The 20,179-nt window shown below is 44.6% G+C and overlaps 1 protein-coding gene and 1 non-coding gene across 6 annotated transcripts in view; both read left to right on the top strand.

The window, feature by feature from the left end:
* Matr3 (matrin 3) overlaps positions 1–20,179 on the top strand; it is a 58,346-nt gene that overhangs the window by 2,802 nt on the left and 35,365 nt on the right. For 2 of the 5 annotated variants that reach the window (XM_045132020.1, XM_045132019.1), the window contains exons 2-3: positions 1,617–1,690; positions 2,380–2,448. In XM_045132020.1, the coding sequence (XP_044987955.1) occupies positions 2,380–2,448 (69 nt within the window). In that variant the 5' untranslated portion in view covers positions 1,617–1,690. Of the gene's footprint in view, positions 1–1,616; positions 1,691–2,379; positions 2,449–13,325; positions 13,466–13,670; positions 13,691–20,179 lie in introns of those variants that run through there. The other 3 variants (XM_045132018.1, XM_004652443.3, XM_004652444.3) reach the window with 2 other exon arrangements.
* Positions 2,068–2,267, top strand: LOC123454354. Its single transcript, XR_006633323.1, has one exon. It is a non-coding gene; the product is annotated as a small nucleolar RNA SNORA74 (small nucleolar RNA).

Below are 20,179 nucleotides of genomic sequence, written 5' to 3'. Positions count from 1 at the left end.
AGTAATTTTTTTATATGAATTGCCCAAGTAGGGCTTGATAGAGGGGTGAAGACAGTGAGATCAATTCACTGGGGGTGCGTGGCTCCCAGCCCCAATACTAAAAGCTAGTCATAATCCCTTTAAGGGATATTTATAACTACTAGTCCTAAGATGTCAGAGAAATACTGATGCACATTTGCTTCAAATTTTTGTGCTTTTTTTTTTTCATTTTTCAATTTAGATTCTTGCTGTATCTCAGGCTGATGTGTAATTTACTGTGTAGTCTCAGGGTGGCCTCGAACTCACTGTGATCCTTGGCCTCCTGAGTGCTGGGATAGAAGGATCACTGAGTTCAAGGCCAGCCTAAGGACCCTACCTCGAAAATCAAAAAAAGAAATTGGGCTTTTAGTGCTGTAGCAAAGCATACAAACTGAAGGGCGCTTTGAGACCAGGCTGGAGAATACAGTGAGAAACCCATCTCAACAACAAAAATTGTAAGCATTCTACTATACCTGTTCAAAGGGGTGCTTTTTGGTTTTTTTGTGGTAGCTGAGGCTGACCTGGAATTCATTATGTAGTCTCAGGATGGCCTCAAGCTCTAGGCTATTCTCTTCCTCCTGAGTGCTGGGATTAAAGGCATGTGTCACCATGCCCAGATTCAATATGGTGTTTTTTTTTTTCAAGGTAGGGTCAAGCCCAGACTAACCTGGAATTCACTATGTAGTCTCAGGGTGGCCTGTACCTCTGCCTCCTGAGTGCTGGGATTAAAGGCATGCACTAGCATGCCTGGCTTTAGTAAATTCTTATGTAAATAGTATATTGAGGGACTCTAGGGATTGGGCCTAAGTAAAACTAGTTTCTTCTGTAGACTGATATTTGTTGGTACAGACCTCCAGATAGGAAGAGTTGTTACACCCTTACTTGTGATTTTATATTAGAATGCTTTTCCGTTCTAGACAAACACCCTCAGGGTGATTCTGGAGTGTGTCCAGCACAGTTTAGTTACTGCTTCTGTCCTAGTTTCTCCTGGAGGAACTGATGGGGATGTGAGGGGACAGGGAGTTATCAAAAGCTCATTTTGTTGGCTTTACCTTGAAAGGATTCTCAGCTAAATATTGAGCATCTTGTGTGGGTGGATTCAATGGAAGCTGTGAATAGCTTTTTGCAAATGTGGCTTGAAGACTGGTGTACAAAGGGCTCTGGGGTGGTTAACTTTGTGATATTCATTGGCAGTAAGGTAAATGGTAGAAAACAGGATACAGAAACTTAAGGAAATCATAAATACCTTGGCATTGGTTTCCACTTCTATTTTGGGTTTGTTTTTGGTTTCTCAAGGTAGGGTTTCGATCTAGCCCAGGCTGATCTGGATTTAGTATGTTCTCAGGTTGTCCTTGAATTGAAATTGATCCCAGTGGCCTGGGATTAAAGGTGTATGGCATGTGCCAGGCAGTTTCCACTGTTATAGATGAGGGATCTTAGGAGCTTCTGTTTTAGTGTGGGGTGTTGAGCACTGAACTTGGTAAATAAAATTAATCTGTTTGTCTTAATGGTTTTTCATTGACAAATAATTGGAAATATATGATGTATTGCTAGTTAACATGGTACAATAAGTAACTATTTGCTGCTTTCCTTTTTAGGATGGCTTGAAAATAGGGTATTCTTGACCCACTTGAAGAAAGAAAATAGCATATAGCATTGCAACTGGCTTCAGGTAATCATCTCTAATCTGGCATTGCCTACTTGTGCAAGGTCTGTTGGCTAGGTGGTAACCATTGAGGAATCAAGTAGGAAGTTCACCTATATCTGCTCTCTGCCACATTCACTCAGCAGCAGATGTTAGAGTTATGGAGATTTGATTGATACCATGTATAGACAGATTCTTGGTGGGTGTGTTGTGTCAATTGAGGAATTTACAACAGTAATAGAAGTTGCATAGGACAAAGGCAGGAATCTTCTGGGTATATGATAAAAGTACTAAAAACATGGAAAGTGCTTCCATGCTTGCGCAGTCAGCATCCAGTTGACAGAAGTACCTACCTATATGGGCGTGCTCTTCCTGGGGTGGTATTGTCTCTGAAACAAGAATGATCCAACGGTTGTCAGCTATCCAGGCTATGTGATGCCCGTGATTGTGTTACTCTGTTGGAAGAATAATCACTGTCTTTTTTGAGGTTTTGATCCTAGCACTGTTTTGGTGTTGTGAACAAATACCTTTAAGGCAGTATTTTGCACCTCTGAGAGTGGAATGACTCCTTTGTGGAGTTGATCCTAGTCTGGGTGCAAACAGCATTTGTTAGAAAAGGACTGGGATTATAGCTTGATAGGGTACATTCCTATCATGCACTAGATCAGCACCATAATGACAGCCTGTTTTCCATTTGTTGCTTCCTTGAATCCTAGATGCCCTCGCCTGAACACGAAACCTGTCTCCATCAGAAAATCGGATCTCTGACTCTTTTGTCACACCATGTAATGTATTACATCAAATCATACAGAAAGAACAGATACTCAACCAGATTCTAGAGAAGAATGCTTACAACTTCAGGAGTATGCACCACTTGATGCATCGGGCTGTCCTGGGTACTGGGGAATCAACCCAGACTGCCAGATGTTACATTTATAGGCAAGTGCCTCAGACTTCATAGCCATCCCATTTACCTGTTTTAAAAAACATTCTTGGGCTGGAGAGATGGCATAGTGTAAGGAATTTGCCTGGAAAATCCAAGGATCAAAGTTATTCCTTAATACATATAGAAGTCAGATGCATATGGTGGTGCATGTGTCTGGATTTTGTTTGCAATGGCTAGAGGGCCTGGTAGTACATTTTTTCTGTTTGCTTCATTCTCTCAAATATTTGTGTTTTGGAGAGATGGCTTAGCAGTTAAAGTTCTCGACTACAATGCCTCAGGGCCCAGGTTTCATTTCCCCAGCCAGATGGACAAGGTGGTGCATGCACCTGGAGTTCAACTTTCTTTTGTGGTTGGCAATTGACAAAGATAGAATAGAATTTACCTACAGGCGTTGAGTTGGAAATTTCTGATATTAAAAAATAAGATTCTTGAGCCTGACATGGTGGCTGCACATGCCTTTTATCTGAGCACTCTGGAGGCAAAGGTAGGAGGATCTCAATGAGTTTGAGGCCACCTAGAGATTACAAAGTGAATTCCAGGTCATTCTGGGCCAGAGTGAAACCCTACCCCCAAAAGGGCTGGAGAGATGGCTTAGCACTTAGGAGCAAGCCTGAGAACTCATGTTCGGATCTCCAGGAACCACTGTAGCCAGGTACAGTGACACAAGCAAGCAATGTCACAAATGTGTGCAATGGGTCACACACATCTGGAGTTAATTAACAAGCAGTGGCTTAAGGCCCTGGTGCAGCCCTTTATTCTCTAATATTTTAAAAACGTGAGCCTCGGGCATTGCATTGGACAGAACATTTAGTGACTGTTTTAGGGTGAGTACATTTTGGTGTTCTGGGTTAAATCTCACTTTGTAAGTCAGACTTGTTTCCAACAATGTAACCAGCCTGTCTCAGCCTCCAGGGAGTATTTGCCACTAAGCATAGTTACCTAAACCTTTGTTTTTTTCCTCATTTGAGGTAGGGTCTCACTGTAGCCCAGGCTAACCTGGAACTTGCTTTGTAGTCATAGGCTGGCTCACAGCAGTCTTCCTACCACTACCTCTTAATCTTATTTATATGCAAACAGAATGAGAATGGGCACTCTAGGTAGGGCCTAGTGCCTCTGCAAAAGAACTCCAGACAATGCTCCACTTTGCTGAGTGAGGGGGAACGTACTGTGAGAAGGAATTGAACCTGAGCCCGGCAGACTTGGCAAACAACCTGTCCTTCCTTATACTCTTGTAAAAGATGAAGATAACTAGTAAATTATTCAGTAATAAAACATAATTAAGCAGTCTTTGTTTCATTTTTCACCCTCACTGTGTGTATGTTGTGTGTGTGCAGATGTGTTTTTGCCTTGATTACTGGTTTAGAAGTCAAAGGAAACTGCATTTTCAGGTAGACTAGCTATCCTACGTAGATAGTTGGGGAAAACCTAGTGGGGTTGAAATTGTCAGGAGTTCAACCCCCTAGCCCTGGGAACTGTAGGGTTAACTAACTATCAGTAACAAGATAGGACCTCTAGAATGCAAGGGAATGTAACAAGGACCCACCACTATAAACAGAAGCTTAAGCTATCAGTCCACTATAGAAAACCTTGTGCTATGATGAGCCCATAGGACAAATTGGGCAGCTTTCATTTTTGGTTTTTCGGGGTAGGGTCTGGATCAGGCTGAGCACCTACCTCCACCTCCTGAATGTCGGGACTAGAGGCATGCACCACCACACCCAACATACCACACAACTTACAAGTTGCCATTTTGTGTCTCCCATCCAAGAGGTACTTTGCTTGGTATCTATAGGATGCCTGTGCAATAAAGCGTTATTAACAACTTCCATGATTGTAAACAGTATCCCATGGTAATGCATGCCCTCTCCCAACTTAACCCATTGAAACTCCATTCTCCATCATATCCCCTCCCCCTGTCAGTCTCTGCTATTTTGATGTCATGATCTTTTACCTGCTATTATGATGATCTTGTGTAGGTAGTGTCAGGCACTGTGAGGATATCCAGGCCATTTTGTGTCTGGAGGAACATGTAAGGAGTCCTACCCTTCCTTTGGCTCTTAAATTCTTGCCGCCACTCTGAGCAATGGAAGATGTGATAGTTCAGTGCTGAGCATTCCTGTCTCCTTCCCAGCACCATGGTGCGTTCTGAGTTATTCCAAGGTCACTGCTATCTGAAAAAAGAAAATTCCTCTAGCAGAAGTAAATAGCATTAATATATGGGTATGAACATTAAGAGAAGTACTTACCCAGCAGGTTGAGCATAGTATATACATTAAGCCAGCCTACGTTACACCCCTAGGGGCTCATGACTACCCCGCAGTAATTTTTTTTACTACTATTGTACACCTACCAACAATCCCTTCCCCTGTTGTGGGATTGCAGGCATGCATGCCTTTTTACTGCTGAGGGCCAAATATGTCCTATCTCCCAAATGAAATGTTTATGCTTTGTACTAGCATGCTGCAGGGTACAGAGTTGATGGCTTAATTAAGTTTCCTGTGTGAGGTGGTTCCTGTGCTGCCTTAGAAACAGATGATTCAGTTAATAGTGTGTGTGTCCAATACTCCTTTAGCTGCTGCAGCATCCCCAGCCAACAGTAACTTCATTGGAAATTGAAACAGACAAGGTCTCAAATTTACCCCAAGGGATAAATTCTGCAGGCCAATGGAATACAAAAAGGCTTAATTTGGTTGAAAAATCTACAAACACTTCAGTCTTAGAGATTAATACTTTATAAGCAGCCCCAGTTAGCAAACTGGAAAAGGGATTTCACTGCATTAACCAACCAATACAAATTTCTCCTTAACATGTTGCCCCAACTGCTGTTTCCTGAGCTTACTTGATAAGTGGCTAAGGGCTGAGTCTAGAGGACCTGTTATTTGGCCATGCAGGTCTTTAGTAAAGTCTTTACTTCTAACTCCTGCAATCCTGTTGCCGCAATGACCAAAAGGCTCAATTTCAAAACCTACAGGTAGCACACCACGTAAAAGAACATGGGGAGCTGGGGATATGGTTTACTGGTTAAGGCACTTGCTTGCCAAGCCTAAGGGCCCAGATTTGATTCCCTAGTATCCATATAAAGCCAGAAGGTGATGGGTGTGTTATTTTCCTCCGAGGTGGGTTCTCTAGCCCAGGCTGACCTGGAATTCACTGTGTAATCTCAGGATGTCTTTGAACTCACTGCCCTCATCCTACCTCTGCCTCAGCAGTTTTTCCTTTTTGAGAAAATATATTTATTTGGCTGGGTGTGGTAGGTAGCACATGTCTTTAAGCAGTTGGGAGGCAACGGTAGGAGTGCAGTGAGTTCAAGACCACCTTGAAACTACATAGTGAATTCAAGGTCAGCCTGGGCTAGAGTGAGGCCCTATCTCGACCCCCCCAAAAAAATTTGTATATACATATATATGTGTGTATATGTATGTATTTTTTAGAGAATTGGCCCACCAGGGACTTGGCCACTGCAGTTTAACTCCGCATGGTGGCATCACCTTTGTGCAACTGGCTTTTATAGGACCTGGAGAGAGATTGAATATGGGTCCTTAGGCTTCACAGGCAAACACCTTATTCGCTAAGCCATCCCACCAGCCAAAATAAAAAAATATGCAGGCTGAAGAGATGGCTTAGTGGTTAAAGCATTTGCCTGCAGAGTCAAAGGACCCAGGTTTGATTCCCCAGATACATGTAAGCCAGATGCCCAAATAGCAAATGCATCAGGAGTTCATTTTCAGTGGCCAGAAGCCCTGCCATGCCCATCCTCTCTCTCTGCTTTTTCTCTGTAAAATGAAATAAAATTAGGTCAGGTGTGGTGGCGCACAGGTTTACTCCCAGTACTCCGGAGGCAGAGGTAGATAGGATGATTGCTGTACATTCGAGACCAATCTGAGACTATGTAGTGAATTCCAGGTTAGCCAGGGCTAAAGTGAGACCCTACCTCAAAAACAACAAAAAGCTATAGATTTAATTTTTTTTTTATTTATTTATTTGAGAGCAACAGACACAGAGAGAAAGACAGATAGAGGGAGAGAGAGAGAATGGGCGCGCCAGGGCTTCCAGCCTCTGCAAACGAACTCCAGATGCGTGCGCCCCCTTGTGCATCTGGCTAACGTGGGACCTGGGGAACCGAGCCTCGAACCGGGGTCCGTAGGCTTCACAGGCAAGTGCTTAACCGCTAAGCCATCTCTCCAGCCCTAATTTTTTTTTTTAATTTGAGTGACAGAGAAATGAACAGAGAGAATGGGCGCAACAAGGATACAGCCACTACAAACGAACTCCAAAAGCATGTACCCCCCCCCTTTGCATCTGACTTACGTGTAGTCTCAGGGTGGATGAAATTTATTTTTATTTATTTGAGAGAGGAATAGGCTCATAGAGCTGACTTGAAGTTCTTTTTTTTAGTAGTTTTTTTTCTCAATTTTTATTAACATTTTCCATGATTATAAGAAATATCCCATGGAAGCTGGGCGTGGTGGCATACACCTTTAATCCCAGCACTCGGGAGACAGAGGTAGGAGGATGGCTGTGAGTTTGAGGCCACCCTGAGACTACAGAGTGAATTCCAGGTCAGCCTACAGTGAGACCCCTACCTTGAAAAAAAAAAATCCCATGGTAATACCACCCCCACTTTCCCCTTTGAAATTCCATTCTCCATCATATCCCCTCCCCATCTCAATCATTCTACTTACATATATATAATACCAACCTCCTCCCTTTCTCTTCCCTTTATATTTCCTTTTTAACTTACTGGCTAACTTGAATTTGTAATCTGATCCACTGCATCCTCAGAGGAAGTAACCACTGCTATGCCCTGGTATCATCCATACCCAGGGAACCTTCTTTATATGTGAAACAAACTACCAGCAAACTTGACAGAAATCTGCACTCTGGCTTTCCTAACTCCCCAGATGATGATTATCCCAAATAATCATTCCCTCAAGGTGCCTTTGGTAGTGCACACCCAGACCGTGAGAACCATCCAGGCCATAACTGTTCATTGGAATAGGAATTATTACTGGGATAGGTACTGGTGTAGGGGGAATCACCTTTTCAGTCTCTTAAGTTGTCCAAGGTCCTAGCAGATGACATAGGACAGACCATTAATTCAATAGTGCCCATGCAGAACCAAATGGACTCCCTAGCAGCAGTTTAATTATTAAAGTTTAATTATTAAATTATTAAGTTTATTAAAAAATAGTGCACTCAACCTGCCCACTGCTGCAAAGGGAGGGCTTTGACTCTTGGGCAAAGAATGTTCAAAAAGGGATAGATAATGGTCCAACAGTTAAAGGAACACCTCTCAAGAGGAGAATGAGAAGGAAAGCCAGCCAGGTAGCTGAGGCTGGATGCTACCTTTTTTGTTTCTGACTCTTCTAACCTTTCCTGTTTATTGCAACAACCAAAGGATCACATTCTTAAGACCAAATAAGGAATGGCCTGATGCCCAACACCATGTCCGTCCGTCCCCGCCCCCCCCCCCGCCCTCCATATTCCTACCGCTAACTAATGTTGCTAACCCTTTAAACCAGCCAAGTGGCCTGTGTGACAGCCAGCAGCAATCTTTCTTTTGCACCTTGAGCCCGTATGGGTAAGGATCTGTGTGAACTTAGTCATGTGTTTTGAAACATGATAACTACAGGTCTGTTGGCAGTACAGTTAGTCTGGAATGTGCCCTGCATGTTTACATGTGGTCACCATATAGTTTAAAATGTGCCCTGTAGCTTGGTGTTGCTGTAATCTTTACGATGCTGGAACAAACACCAGCCCAGAAGCAGCTTATGAGAGGAAAGGATGTATTTTAGGCATACAACAGACGAACACCATCAATGGAGAAAGAAGCTGGCTTCCAAAGATCCAAGCAGAGAGATGGCACCAACAAAACAAGAGCCCAAGCTGATTTGAACCCACCCAGTAGGATTGGACTGCAACATCCACTCAACAGTGACATAACTTTCTTCTGCAGTAGGCCATTGCCCACTGGAGACTCAAGTTGCCAACTCAGTCTAACAAAATACCTGATTCTAAGCCAGGTATGGTGATTCATGCCTTTACTCCCAGCACTTGGGAGTCAGAAATAGAAGGATCAATCAGTTCAAGGCCACCCTGAGACTACATAGTGAACGCCATGTCAGCCTGGGCTAGAGTAAGACCTTACCTCAAGCCTCCATGGTCCCCCCCCCCAAAAAAAAACCTGATTCTATGGGGCCATATGTTCAAACTACCACATTTCACCTTGGTCCCCATAGACTCATGAACATCTCACAATGAAAATTTAAAGATCCAAGTCTCAGCTAGACACGGTGGCACACACCTTGAATCCCAGCACTTGAGAGGCAGAGGTAGGATTGCTGTGAGTTCAAGGCCACCTGAGACCACATAGTGAATTCCAGGTCAGCCTGGGTAGAATGAGACCCTACCTTGAAAGAAAGATAATTTAGTTTTTAGGAGAGAGAATTGGCATGCCAGGCTCTCTAGCTACTGCAGTTGAACTCCAGACACAGGTGCCAACTTGTGCACTTGCATCACCTTGTGGGTCTGGCATACCTGGGATCTGGAGAGTAGAACATGGGTTCTTAGGCTTTGCAGGTGAGTACCTTAACTCCAGCCCAGACTGACTTTTTTTTTTTAATTTTTTTAAAAATATTTTATTTATTTATTTGAGAGCGACAGAGACAGAGAGAAAGACAGATAGAGGGAGAGAGAGAGAGAGAGAGAATGGGCGAGCCAGAGCCTCTAGCCTCTGCAAACGAACTCCAGACGCATGCGCCCCCTTGTGCATCTGGCTAACGTGGGACCTGGGGAACCGAGCCTTGAACCGAGGTCCTTAGGCTTCACAGGCGAGCGCTTAACCGCTAAGCCATCTCTCCAGCCCCAGACTGACTTTTAACTGTCAGTCCTATAATATCAAAACAAGTTTACCCCGGCAGGCGTGGTGCATGCCTTTAATCCTAGCACTCTGGAGTCAGAAATAGGGCTAGAGTGAGATCCTACTGTACCTTGAAAAACCAAAAACAAAAATGCAAGTTACATACTTCCAACACATAATGGCTCAGAGTAAACATTTCCATTGTGAAAAAGCATAACAAGGAGACTGGACCAGTGCAAAATCCCAGTAGCCAAACAACTACAGTATAAGACCAATGTGCATAACAGGTGACAAAAGTTTCTGAATTCCAATTCTGTCCTTCCAGCTGGCAGCCACTGTACAACTGATGGTATACCCAAAGCATCTTTGGCTCTCCACTGCAAAACAATGTCCCTCTTCACAGTTCCATACAATGGCCTTTTTTGTCTTCAAAACAAGGATGTCTACGCTGTTTAACCTTGTGCATCTCAGCAGGCGCTCCCTTAAGTAGTTTTTTCATACTGTGGCCACACTCAAGCTTCTCACGGGGATCTCATCCTGTTTCACATTACCGCTCATTTCTGCTTTTTATTTTATTTGAGAGAGGGAAAGAGAATGGGAGGGCCAGGGCTTCCAGCCACTGCAGATGAACTCCCAAGATGGCCTTGAACTCATGAGATCCTCCTATCTCTGCCTCTCAAGTGCTGGGATTAAAGGCATGCACCACCACGCCCAGCTCCTTAGAATTATTTTAATTAAAGAAAAGCTTAGGGGCTGGAGAGATGGCTTAGCGGTTAAGCGCTTGCCTGTGAAGCCTAAGGACCCCGGTTCGAGGCTCGGTTCCCCAGGTCCCACGGTAGCCAGATGCACAAGGGGGCGCACGTGTCTGGAGTTCGTTTGCAGAGGCTGGAAGCCTGGCGTGCCCATTCTCTCTCTCTCCCTCTATCTGTCTTTCTCTCTGTGTTTGTCGCTCTCAGATAAATAAATAAATAAATAATTTTAAAAAAAAAAAGCTTAGAAGATTAAGAGAATGGTCATAGCAGGACCATCAGCCACTGGAAACTTGAACTCATAAGGATCCTTCTGCCTGTACCTCACAAGTGCTGGGATTAAAGGCATACACCACCATGCGTAGATCTGTCAGGTTTTTATTTTTAAAAAGTTTTTGTTGTGCTGGAGAGATGGCTTAGCGGTTTAAGAGCTTGCCTGTGAAGCCTAAGAACCCCAGTTCAAGACTCGATTCCTCAGGACCCATGTTAGCCAGATGCACAAGGGGCACACATGTCTGGAGTTCATTTGCAGTGGCTGGAGGCACTGGTGCACCCATTCTCTCTCTATATCTGCCTCTTTCTCTGCCACTCTCAAATAAATAAAACTTTTTTTCAACTTTTTTTTGTTCATTTTCTGTATTTATCTGAGAGAGACAGACACAGAGAGAAAGGCAGAGAGAGAGAGAGAATGGGTGCGCCAGGGCCTCCAGCCACTGCAAAGAACTCCAGATGCATGCGCCCCTTGTGCATCTGGCTAATGTGGGTCCTGGGGAATCGAGCCTTGAACTGGGATCCTTAGGCTTCACAGGCAAGCGCTTAACCTCTATGCCATCTCCCCAGCCCAGATAAAACTTTTTTTAAAAAGTTGTTTTTTGTTTTTCGAAGCAGGGTCTTGCTCTAGCTGGGTCTGACCTGGAATTCACTATGTAGTCTCAGGGTGGTCTCAGACTCACAGCCATCCTCCTACAAAGTGCTAGGAGTAAAGGCATCATGCCTGGTTTAACAAATATCTCATTTATATATTTGTTAGAATGAGAATGAGTACATCAGGGCCTCTAGCCATTGCAAACAATCTCCAGATGCATGTGCCACCTTGTGCATCTGGTTTATGTGGGTCCTTGAGAATTGAACCTGGGTCATTAGGGTTCACAGGCAAGTGGATTAGCCACTAAACCATCTCTCCAGCCCTTCCATCAGGTTTAACAATATATTTATTTATTTGCAAGTAGAGCATATGGTTGGGCCAAAGGCCTCCAGCCACTGCAAACAAGTTCCAGATGCATGCATCACTTTGCACCTGGCTTTACGTAGGTACTAGGGGACTGAACCTATATAGTTAGACTTTGTGAGAAGAGTCTTAACCACTGAGTTATCTCTTCAGCCCCTCTATTATTGATTTATTAATTATTATTATTATTATTACACTAACTCATAATATTCTCCTGCATACTTTTCCAAACCATCTATACTGTTGTTGGTGTTTGTTTGAGATCAGGTCTCATGTAGTCAAGGCTGGATTCAAACTTGATCTTCTGACTCCTACGTGTTGTATTTCAGACCAGTGATACTGTTTTCCAGAACAAGTAGGCTTTCTCAAACTTTTCCCAATGCTTTTTCAAGGCAGGGTCTCATTCTAGCACAAGCTGACCTGACACTCAGTGTGTAGCCCCAAGCTGGCCTCAGACTCATAGAGATTCTCCTGAGTACCAGGACTAATAATAGCAGGTATTACCAAGCCTGGCTTCCAATACTCTTTTACATTGTCCCACTCTGTAGAATGTACTGACTTCTCATTTCCTGCCTCATGTACAACTGACCAGTGCTTAAAGATCATTATCAGATTTCTATTTTTTTTTTTTTAATTTGACAGCGACACAGAGAATAAGAGGTGGGGGGGGGAGAAAGAATGGGCCCGCAAGGGCCACCAGCCACTGCCAACGAACTCCAGACGCGTGCGCCCCCTTGTGCATCTGGCTGACGTGGGTCCTGGGGAATCGAGCCTCGAACCAGTGTCCTCAGGCTTCACAGGCAAGTGCTTAACCGCTAAGCCATCTCTTCAGCCCTATTTCTATTTATTTAGGGGCTGGTGAGATGGCTTAGTGGTTAAGGCACTTGCCTGCAAGGCCAAAGGACTCAGGTCTAGTTCCCCAGTACCAACATGAAGCCAGATGCACAAAGTGGTGCACACATCTGGAGTTCATTAGCAGCCCTGTTGCACCCGTTCTCTCTCTCTCTCTACTTGCAAAGAAATAAATATTTGTTTATGTCGGGCATGGTGGTGCATGCCTTTAATCCCAGCACATGGAGGCAGAGATAGGAGGTTGAGAACCCTATCTTGAGAAAAAAAACTTATGAAAAAAGGGAGCATATTGGCATGCAAGGGAACTCTAGATGCATGTGCATCTTGTGCATCTGGTTTACGTGGGTATTGGGAAATTAAACCGACGTCCTTAGGCTTTGCAGACAAGCCACCCCTGCAGCCAACAACCGGCTTTTTCTTCTGTGAGGGTGGTTGCAACTTGGGCAGGCCTCCTTTGCTTATCTGAAAACGCGAGTCCCAAAGCCAAGGATCTGGAACCAGAACCTATAAACCCCAAGAATCTTGTAATCAAATCGAGTTCAAAAAGCAATGGCAGTGGTCTTCCCAGGCCTGGGGATTGATTCAAAATCTTGCAGGGTCGGGTGTGGTGGCGCACGCCTTTAATCGCAGCACTTGAGGCAGAGGTAGGAAGATCACTGTGAGACTCCTAGTGAATTCCAGGTCAGCCTGAGCTAGAGAGAGACCTTACCTCGAAAACCCAAAATAAATAAATAACAACAACAACAAAAGATTAACAATATGGGCTCCTCCTCGTATCCATTCCTCGGCAGATAAGTCATGGAGCTGGCACCGCTAATGCAGACCTTACTTAAGTTTTGCGTTACACGTAGGTGTTAGGATGAAAAGCATTTTCTGAATTGGGACTCAACGCGCAGATTAAACCTCCTTGTCAGGGAGGAGGGAGAAGACCGAGCTCTAGAACAACGCAGCAGCGGGCCCAGGCCAGAGCGTGTTACGCGCGCCACGCAGGAGGGCGGAGCCTCGCGCGCGCCCAACCCGGTTGGGAAAGAGCAGTCTCGCGAGAGTAAGTTAGTTCTTGGTCCGCCGCTACCTCCTGCCAGCGCCGTTGCTGCGGGGGATTGTGGGAGCCTCTGTGTCCCGCTCTCGGAGAGAGGTAGCTCTCCTTTTCCCTCTCCCTTCCACCAAGGTAGGCGTGAAGCGGGTGAGTCAGGGCGGGTGGCCGGGGGCTCTCCGCGTCCGTCCATCGGGAGGGGGCCAACGACGGCCACTAAGGCCTCGGGGAGCCGGCGGCGCGCCTTGCTCGCTCGCTCCCGCTCTGCCTCCCTGCGCGCTGCGTATGCGAGCCTCCCGATCGGCGGCCGCCATGTTAGGAGCGCAGTGGCGGCGCAGGCAGCCTCGTCGGGCGGCGGAGGTGAGCGGCCCGTGCGGACGACGCGCAGCCAGCCGGTGTCCCCGGGGTGCAGCGAGTCGGTCGTGGGGGTGGTGATGGTGTGTGGAGGTTTCGCTGACCAGCCGTCTGCTTCCCCGGGCCTGCTGTGGGCGGGGGCGGGACGGCGAACCCGTTACACGCGGACCGCAGCGCTGCGGGGGAGGAGGAGCGATCGACGCCGCGGGGACCGGCCGTCCCCGGGGGCCGCCGTTTGGGGAGAAGAGTTAGGCAAGGAAGTCCTCCAGTTAGCTCGAGCCCCACACACTGCGTTTGCCTTTTTCGTTGTTGTTGTTTTCCCCTCCCTCGGAAAATGCGCCCAAAATGGTGGTCTTCGGCGGGGTATGGAAAGGTTATCTGTTTGCAGCGAATGTCTCTTTGGTGCTACAGCCCGCGCGCCGCTTGTCACCCATCATTTCCCTGCGCCCCCCAACACTCGGGTCCTCCTCCCCCCACACACATACCGCACACGCGCGCGCGACTTCAGCCAGACCTCGGGAACCATCCCCCCCATCGCGCAAACATGGCCGAAAAAGAAACGTTAACGCTCGTTTTTGTGTGTGTGTGTGCGTGCGTGCGTGCGCTGCGTCTCGGATAAAGCTCCCTGCGTGCCGCCAAGCTGGACATCCGTTCCTCTGCACCGAAATGCCGTTGGTCCAGGTCCCCCTGGACGGGATCGCGTGTCGTGGGACCTTCCGGTTTCCAGACAAAGGGTTTGGAGTGCGGTGGTGTCCGGGCGTCGCGGGCGCTCTGCCTCCCCCCCCAGACGGTTTGTCGTCCAGCCGTTTATCTGTCTATGGAGTGCACTTTCTGTGGAATATTCCTTTTGGATCAGTTACTGATCTTTGTTTTGTTTTTAAGCAGACATCTCTAAAGCAGTATGATGGTTAAGAAATTTCCAGTCTTGCGCGCTGAAATAATCTGAGTCTCCGATTTCGTAGTCAGTCATTAATGAGATGATACTCTGTGTTCTGTGTGTTTGCGCTTGGGTTAAGATTTAAACTATTGACTACGAGCAAGATTGTGTTTTTAGGGATTTTTTAAAATAAGTGTTAGAAGTAAATATTAGCCCTTAAAAGCTCATATTGCTGAGTGGTGACACCCGTCTGTAATTCTAGCACTGCAGAGGCAGGAGGATTTCCTGGGAAACTTATAACCACATTAGCCAAGGCTATGTAACAAGATGGTCTCAAAACTTTTTTTTTTTAAAAAACGAAGTAGGGTTTCACTCTAGGCCCAGGCTATCCTGAAACTCACAGCAGTCCTCCTGCTTCTGCCTAGGTGCTAGGATTGCTCTGGCTCTCTCAGAACATTATTTTGCTATTATCTACATCGTATGTTACATTTTTTCTCCTGGTTTTGACACAGGCCAAACTATCCTCATGTTTTCCTCCTTAATGCTGAAATTACAGGCTTATACCACTTGAAAATATTAAAAATCTAGAAGGGTTTGGAAGATACTTTGTTACAAAAATGTTCCAACGCTGACTTTTGCCCTTAGCATGTTTTGTCAAACTCGAAATTAATTATTATAGAAGTACAATGTGAGGACTTTTGTGTGGTTGGTTATATAATTTATAAAAGTTTTATTACCTAGAATGTTTTTGCCTTGAAGTTCTTTAAATTCATTTCTTGGCACATTAATAGTTCTTAATGTTGGCTCAATTCATAACTATAGAAATAGCTTTCACTTCACAAATCTTTCTCTTCAGTTGTATATAGTTTTTGGTTTTTCAAGGTCGGGTCTCAGTCTAACTCAGGCTGTCCTGGAATATATATTCTCAGGGTGGCCTCAAACTCTGCTGTTCTCTTATCTTTCTCCCTCCCAAGTGCTGACATTAAAGACTTGCACCACCATGCCCTGCTAAGTTTTTAAATTTTATTTGAGAGAAAGACGCAGATAGAGAATGGGTGCTGCAAACAAACTTCAGGTGTATGCACCACTTTGTGCATATAGATTGTGTGGGTTCTGTGCAATAGCACCTGGGTCCTTTGGTTTTGCAGGCGGGCACCTTAACCACTAAGCCATCTCTCCAGCCCATGTAAAGTTATTTATTTTTTGCTTTTTCTAAGAAGAGTCTCACTCTAGCCCAAGCTGACCTGGAACTCACTGTAGTTCCAAGCTGACCTTGAACTCACAGTGATCCTCCTACCTCTACCTCCTGAGTGCTAGGATTAAAGGCATGCACCACCAAGCCTGGCTTTTTATTGCCACTTTTAAGCCAAAAACTACAAGATGGTGATAATAACTGAGATTTTAAAAACTGAGGTATTCACTTTTTAATTATGTTATGAATCTAAAATTATGCAGTAGTCAAATACATACTTAGTGGAAGGGCAGGAAGTTTGTTTTAATTATATCACAATGCTGAGAGTATTGTCCTTGTTAAATGGCTTAGTGGTTAAGGCACTTGCCTGAAAAGCTTAAGGACTCATGTTCTACTGTCTAGGTCCCATGTAAGCCAGACACACTGTGACACAAGTTCACAATGTTGAACATGTGCATAAGGTGGTACATGCCTCTGGAGTTAGATTGCAGTGACTGGAGGCCTTGATTCGTCAATTCTCTGTCTCAGGCTCTCATAAAAAAGGCAGTCTGTTGGGCTTGAAAAATCTGAGATTCATTCTCTTTCAATGTAGGTCAGTTGTGTTATTGAATAACATGCACCAAAGCCTGGGCTTCGTTCATAACATTGAAAACAGACATTGCCTCTTGAAATCTAAAAGAAAATAGAAAATGTTTTGGGGGATCTGGTAATTTCAGTGTGGAAATAAAAATCTATACAACTTTTTTTTGGGGGGGTAGGGTCTCACTCTAGCCGAGGCTCACCCAGAATTCCCTCTGTAGACCCAGAGTTGCCCTGAACTCACAGCTGTCTTCCTACATCTGCCCCCCGAGTGCTAGGATTAAAAGGCATGTATCTTCAAACCTGATCTACATTTACTTGTAAGAATTTTTTTTTTTTTTTAAATTTGAGACAGAAAAAGAGGCAGAAGGAGGGTCCGTACCAGGCCTCCAGCCACTGTAAATGAACTCCAATTGCACATGCCACTTTGTCCTTCTGGCTTATGTGGATACTGGTGAATTGAACCTGTGTCCCTAGGTTTTGCAGGCAAGCATCTTAACCTCTAAGTCATCTCCTAAGCCCATTTGCTTTTGTAATGAGAAAAAAAAGGCAAGTGATGGATAAATTCTCGGCTTCTGGATGCTTCAGATGAACTCCAGACAAATGTGTCACTTTGTACATTGGCTTTTCATGAAATAATGGGGGAATTGAGCCTGGGCCAGGCTTTGCAAACCACCCCTTGTAACTGCTAAGCCATCTACCTCTCTAGCCTCCCTACCTCCCCCTCCCCCCGCTTTTTTTTTTTTTTTTTTTTTTTGAGGTGGAATCTCACTCTCTAGCCATGGAATTCACTATGTAGTCTCAGGGTAGCCTCAAACTCACAGTGATCCTTCTCTGCCTCCCAAGTGTTGGGATTAAAGGCATGCACCACCATGCTCCACTGTAATAGGCCTTTTTCAAAACTGGGTCACTGGATTGAGGTCTCTAAAATTTTTCATAGAAAAAATTTAGTGGATAATTTTTTTTTGAAAGCATCTTGCTTTGTAGCCTAGGTTGGTGTCTAACTGTTGCCTCATCCTTTCCAATACTTGTAGTTACAATAAGTCACTACCATGCCTGGGTTCCATTGTAAAATTTATATTATAATACTGTGCTTTTTCCTTACTTGGATGTGATTTATACTGTGGCAGGACTCTGGATGGAGTATTCCATGCCTTTAATGTGATAGAAAATGGGTGTTTATTTTCCAGTAGTAGATTAAGACCTAATATTTTCTGTATAGAAAAGGCTTGGGTTCTTAGAAAGTAAACAGAATCTGCATAATAACAAAAGCTTAGGTTATTGTTAAAGCTATTCCACAAGTAAAGGATAGTTGGTAGGGCATGTTCTTGGTTGTAGAATACCAGTAAACTGTTAATGCTACCATTCTCAGGCAGAAACAGCACAGAGTATGCTAATAGCTTCCTCTGTGGGAGTAGTTCTTAGTAGCTACTGCTCCTGGATAAGAGCAAAGAGAAAATAAAATGCCTATGGTAGGTGTTAGTGGGACTGACAGTGAACGATGCAAGTAAATAGGATCTTTGATTTGTGTTATCACCTGTTGCTTTCACTTTATGATGATGCATAACTTTCATTCTTTCAAAGTGACTTATGTAGTCTTCTGGACTTTTTCCTCACATTGTGAGTATTATTAGTATTTTAAGCATCCCTCTTTGGTGCATTATGTCACAAGTGTAGAGTATATTATCTATAATAGTTAAAAGTTAATTCAGCTGTTTGAGCTCTTAGCTCATAGTAGTTGAACAATATCAAGGTCATACAAACATTTGTACTTGAACTATTCTTTGAGAAGATGTAGAACTGATTTTACTCTGTTACTTTATTTGGCTGTAGATCAAACTCAGGGTCTTATATTTGTTAGGCACACGCTCTACAGTGAACCACATCCCCACCTTTTGGTGCTTTTTGTTTTTTGTTTTTGAAGGTAAGGTCTCACTCTAGCTCAGAATGACCTGGAATTCACTAGGTAGTCCCTAGGTGGCTTCGAACTCATGCAATCCTTCTACCTCTGCCTCCCTAGTGCTGGGATTAAAGGCATGTGCCAACATGCCCGGATCTTGGTGCTAGTATTTTTTAATTAATTAATTTATTGGTTTTATTTACTTGAGAGAGAGAAAGGGAGGGAGGGAGAATGGGCACATACGGGTCTCCTTCTATCCACTGCAAATTAACTTGAGACGCATGTACCACCTTGTTCCTCTGGCTTTTCAGGCAAACGTCTTAAATGCTAATCCATCTCTGTAGCTAGCCCTTATATATTTTTTATTTTTTATTAACAACTTCCATGATTGTAAAAAATAGCCCATGGTAATACCCTCCCCCCACTTTCCTCTTTGAAACTCCATTCTCCATCATATCACCTCCCTATCTCAATCAGTCTCTCTCTCTTTTTTTTTTTTTGTTTTTGTTTTTCGAGGTAGGGTCTCACTCTAGCTCAGGCTGACCTGGAATTCACTATGGAGTCTCAGGGTGGCCTCGAACTCACAGTGATTCTCCTACCTCTGCCTCCCGAGTGCTGGGATTAAAGGCTTGTGCCACCACGCCCGGCCTCTTTTTTATTTTGATGTCATGATCTTTTCCTCCTCTTATGATGGTCTTGTGTAGGTAGTGTCAGGCACTGTGAAGTCGTGGATATCCAGGCCATTTTGTGTCTGGGGGAAGCACATTCTAAGGAGTCCTACCCTTCCTGTGGCTCTTACATTCTTTCCGCCACCTCTTCCACATTAGACCCTGAGCCTTGGAAGGTGTAGTAGAGATATTACAGTACTGAGCACTCCTGTCACTTCTTTCCAGCACCATGATGCCTTCTGAGTCATCCCAAGGTCACTGCCATCTGAAAAGAGAAGATTCTCTACCCAAAGTGAGAGTAGCATTAATATAAGGGTATGAACATTAAGAGAAGTGCTTACTGGGCAGTTTGATAAGCATAGTACATACATTTAGCCAGGCAGCAGCAAATGTTACACCCCTAGGGCTCATGACTACCCCTGTTTTAAGTTTTCAGTATCAGGGATGTATTCCTTCCCATGGAGTGGGCCTGCAGGGCAGTTGGTTTCCACCATGACAGAGGTGCCACTATTGCACCCATTGGCTCATTTGGCCTGGTTGGCCAAATACAAGGCTTGCAGTGTCCACTGTTGGGTATCTTCACTGGTGTTTTCTCTTTCTCCCATTGAACTGCATGCAGAATGGCTTCTTCCAGCTTTCTGTCAGCTGGTCTGCATGGAGAAGGTTATCAGCTCAGTTCCAGCAGGATTTCTCAGTGGCCTTGCAGCCTGAGTATGTGTAATCCTCAGCAGTAGGGTCTTACAATCTATTCCTGGTGGGAAACCAAGAGCCACGACTATGGCCTATGTTTTGGGTAGCTTTATATTTTTGAGAGAGAAAAAGAGGCAGAAGGAGAATAGGAGAGCCAGGGTGTCAAGCCACTGCAAACAAACTCCAGATGCCTGTCCTACCATGTGTATCTGGTTTATGTGGGTACTGGGAAATCGAACCAGGATCCTTAACTCTTTAACTCTTTAACCCCTAAGTCTAAGCAATCTCTCCAGCCCTAAAATATTTTTACTTATTTGGAAGCAGAGAGAATGAAATCGGTGTACTGGGGCCCCACTGCAAGCAAACTCCAGTCATATACCCCACTTTCTGCATCTCGCTTCTTGTTGGAACTGGGTACTCGCTGGTTCCTTAGGCAAGTGCCTTGGCCACTGAGCCATCTCCTTTCATTGCCATTTTAATAATTATACAATTGCCCATGTGCAAACTACTGTATTCTGGAAAACACGATGGAGGATTAAGTTTTGCATTTAAATACTGGAACACACTGAGAAACATTAGTATTTTGTTA

Source organism: Jaculus jaculus, chromosome 13, assembly GCF_020740685.1.
Source record: "Jaculus jaculus isolate mJacJac1 chromosome 13, mJacJac1.mat.Y.cur, whole genome shotgun sequence".
Lineage (NCBI taxonomy): Eukaryota > Metazoa > Chordata > Mammalia > Rodentia > Dipodidae > Jaculus > Jaculus jaculus.
This window is presented reverse-complemented; position numbering and strand designations above follow the sequence as displayed.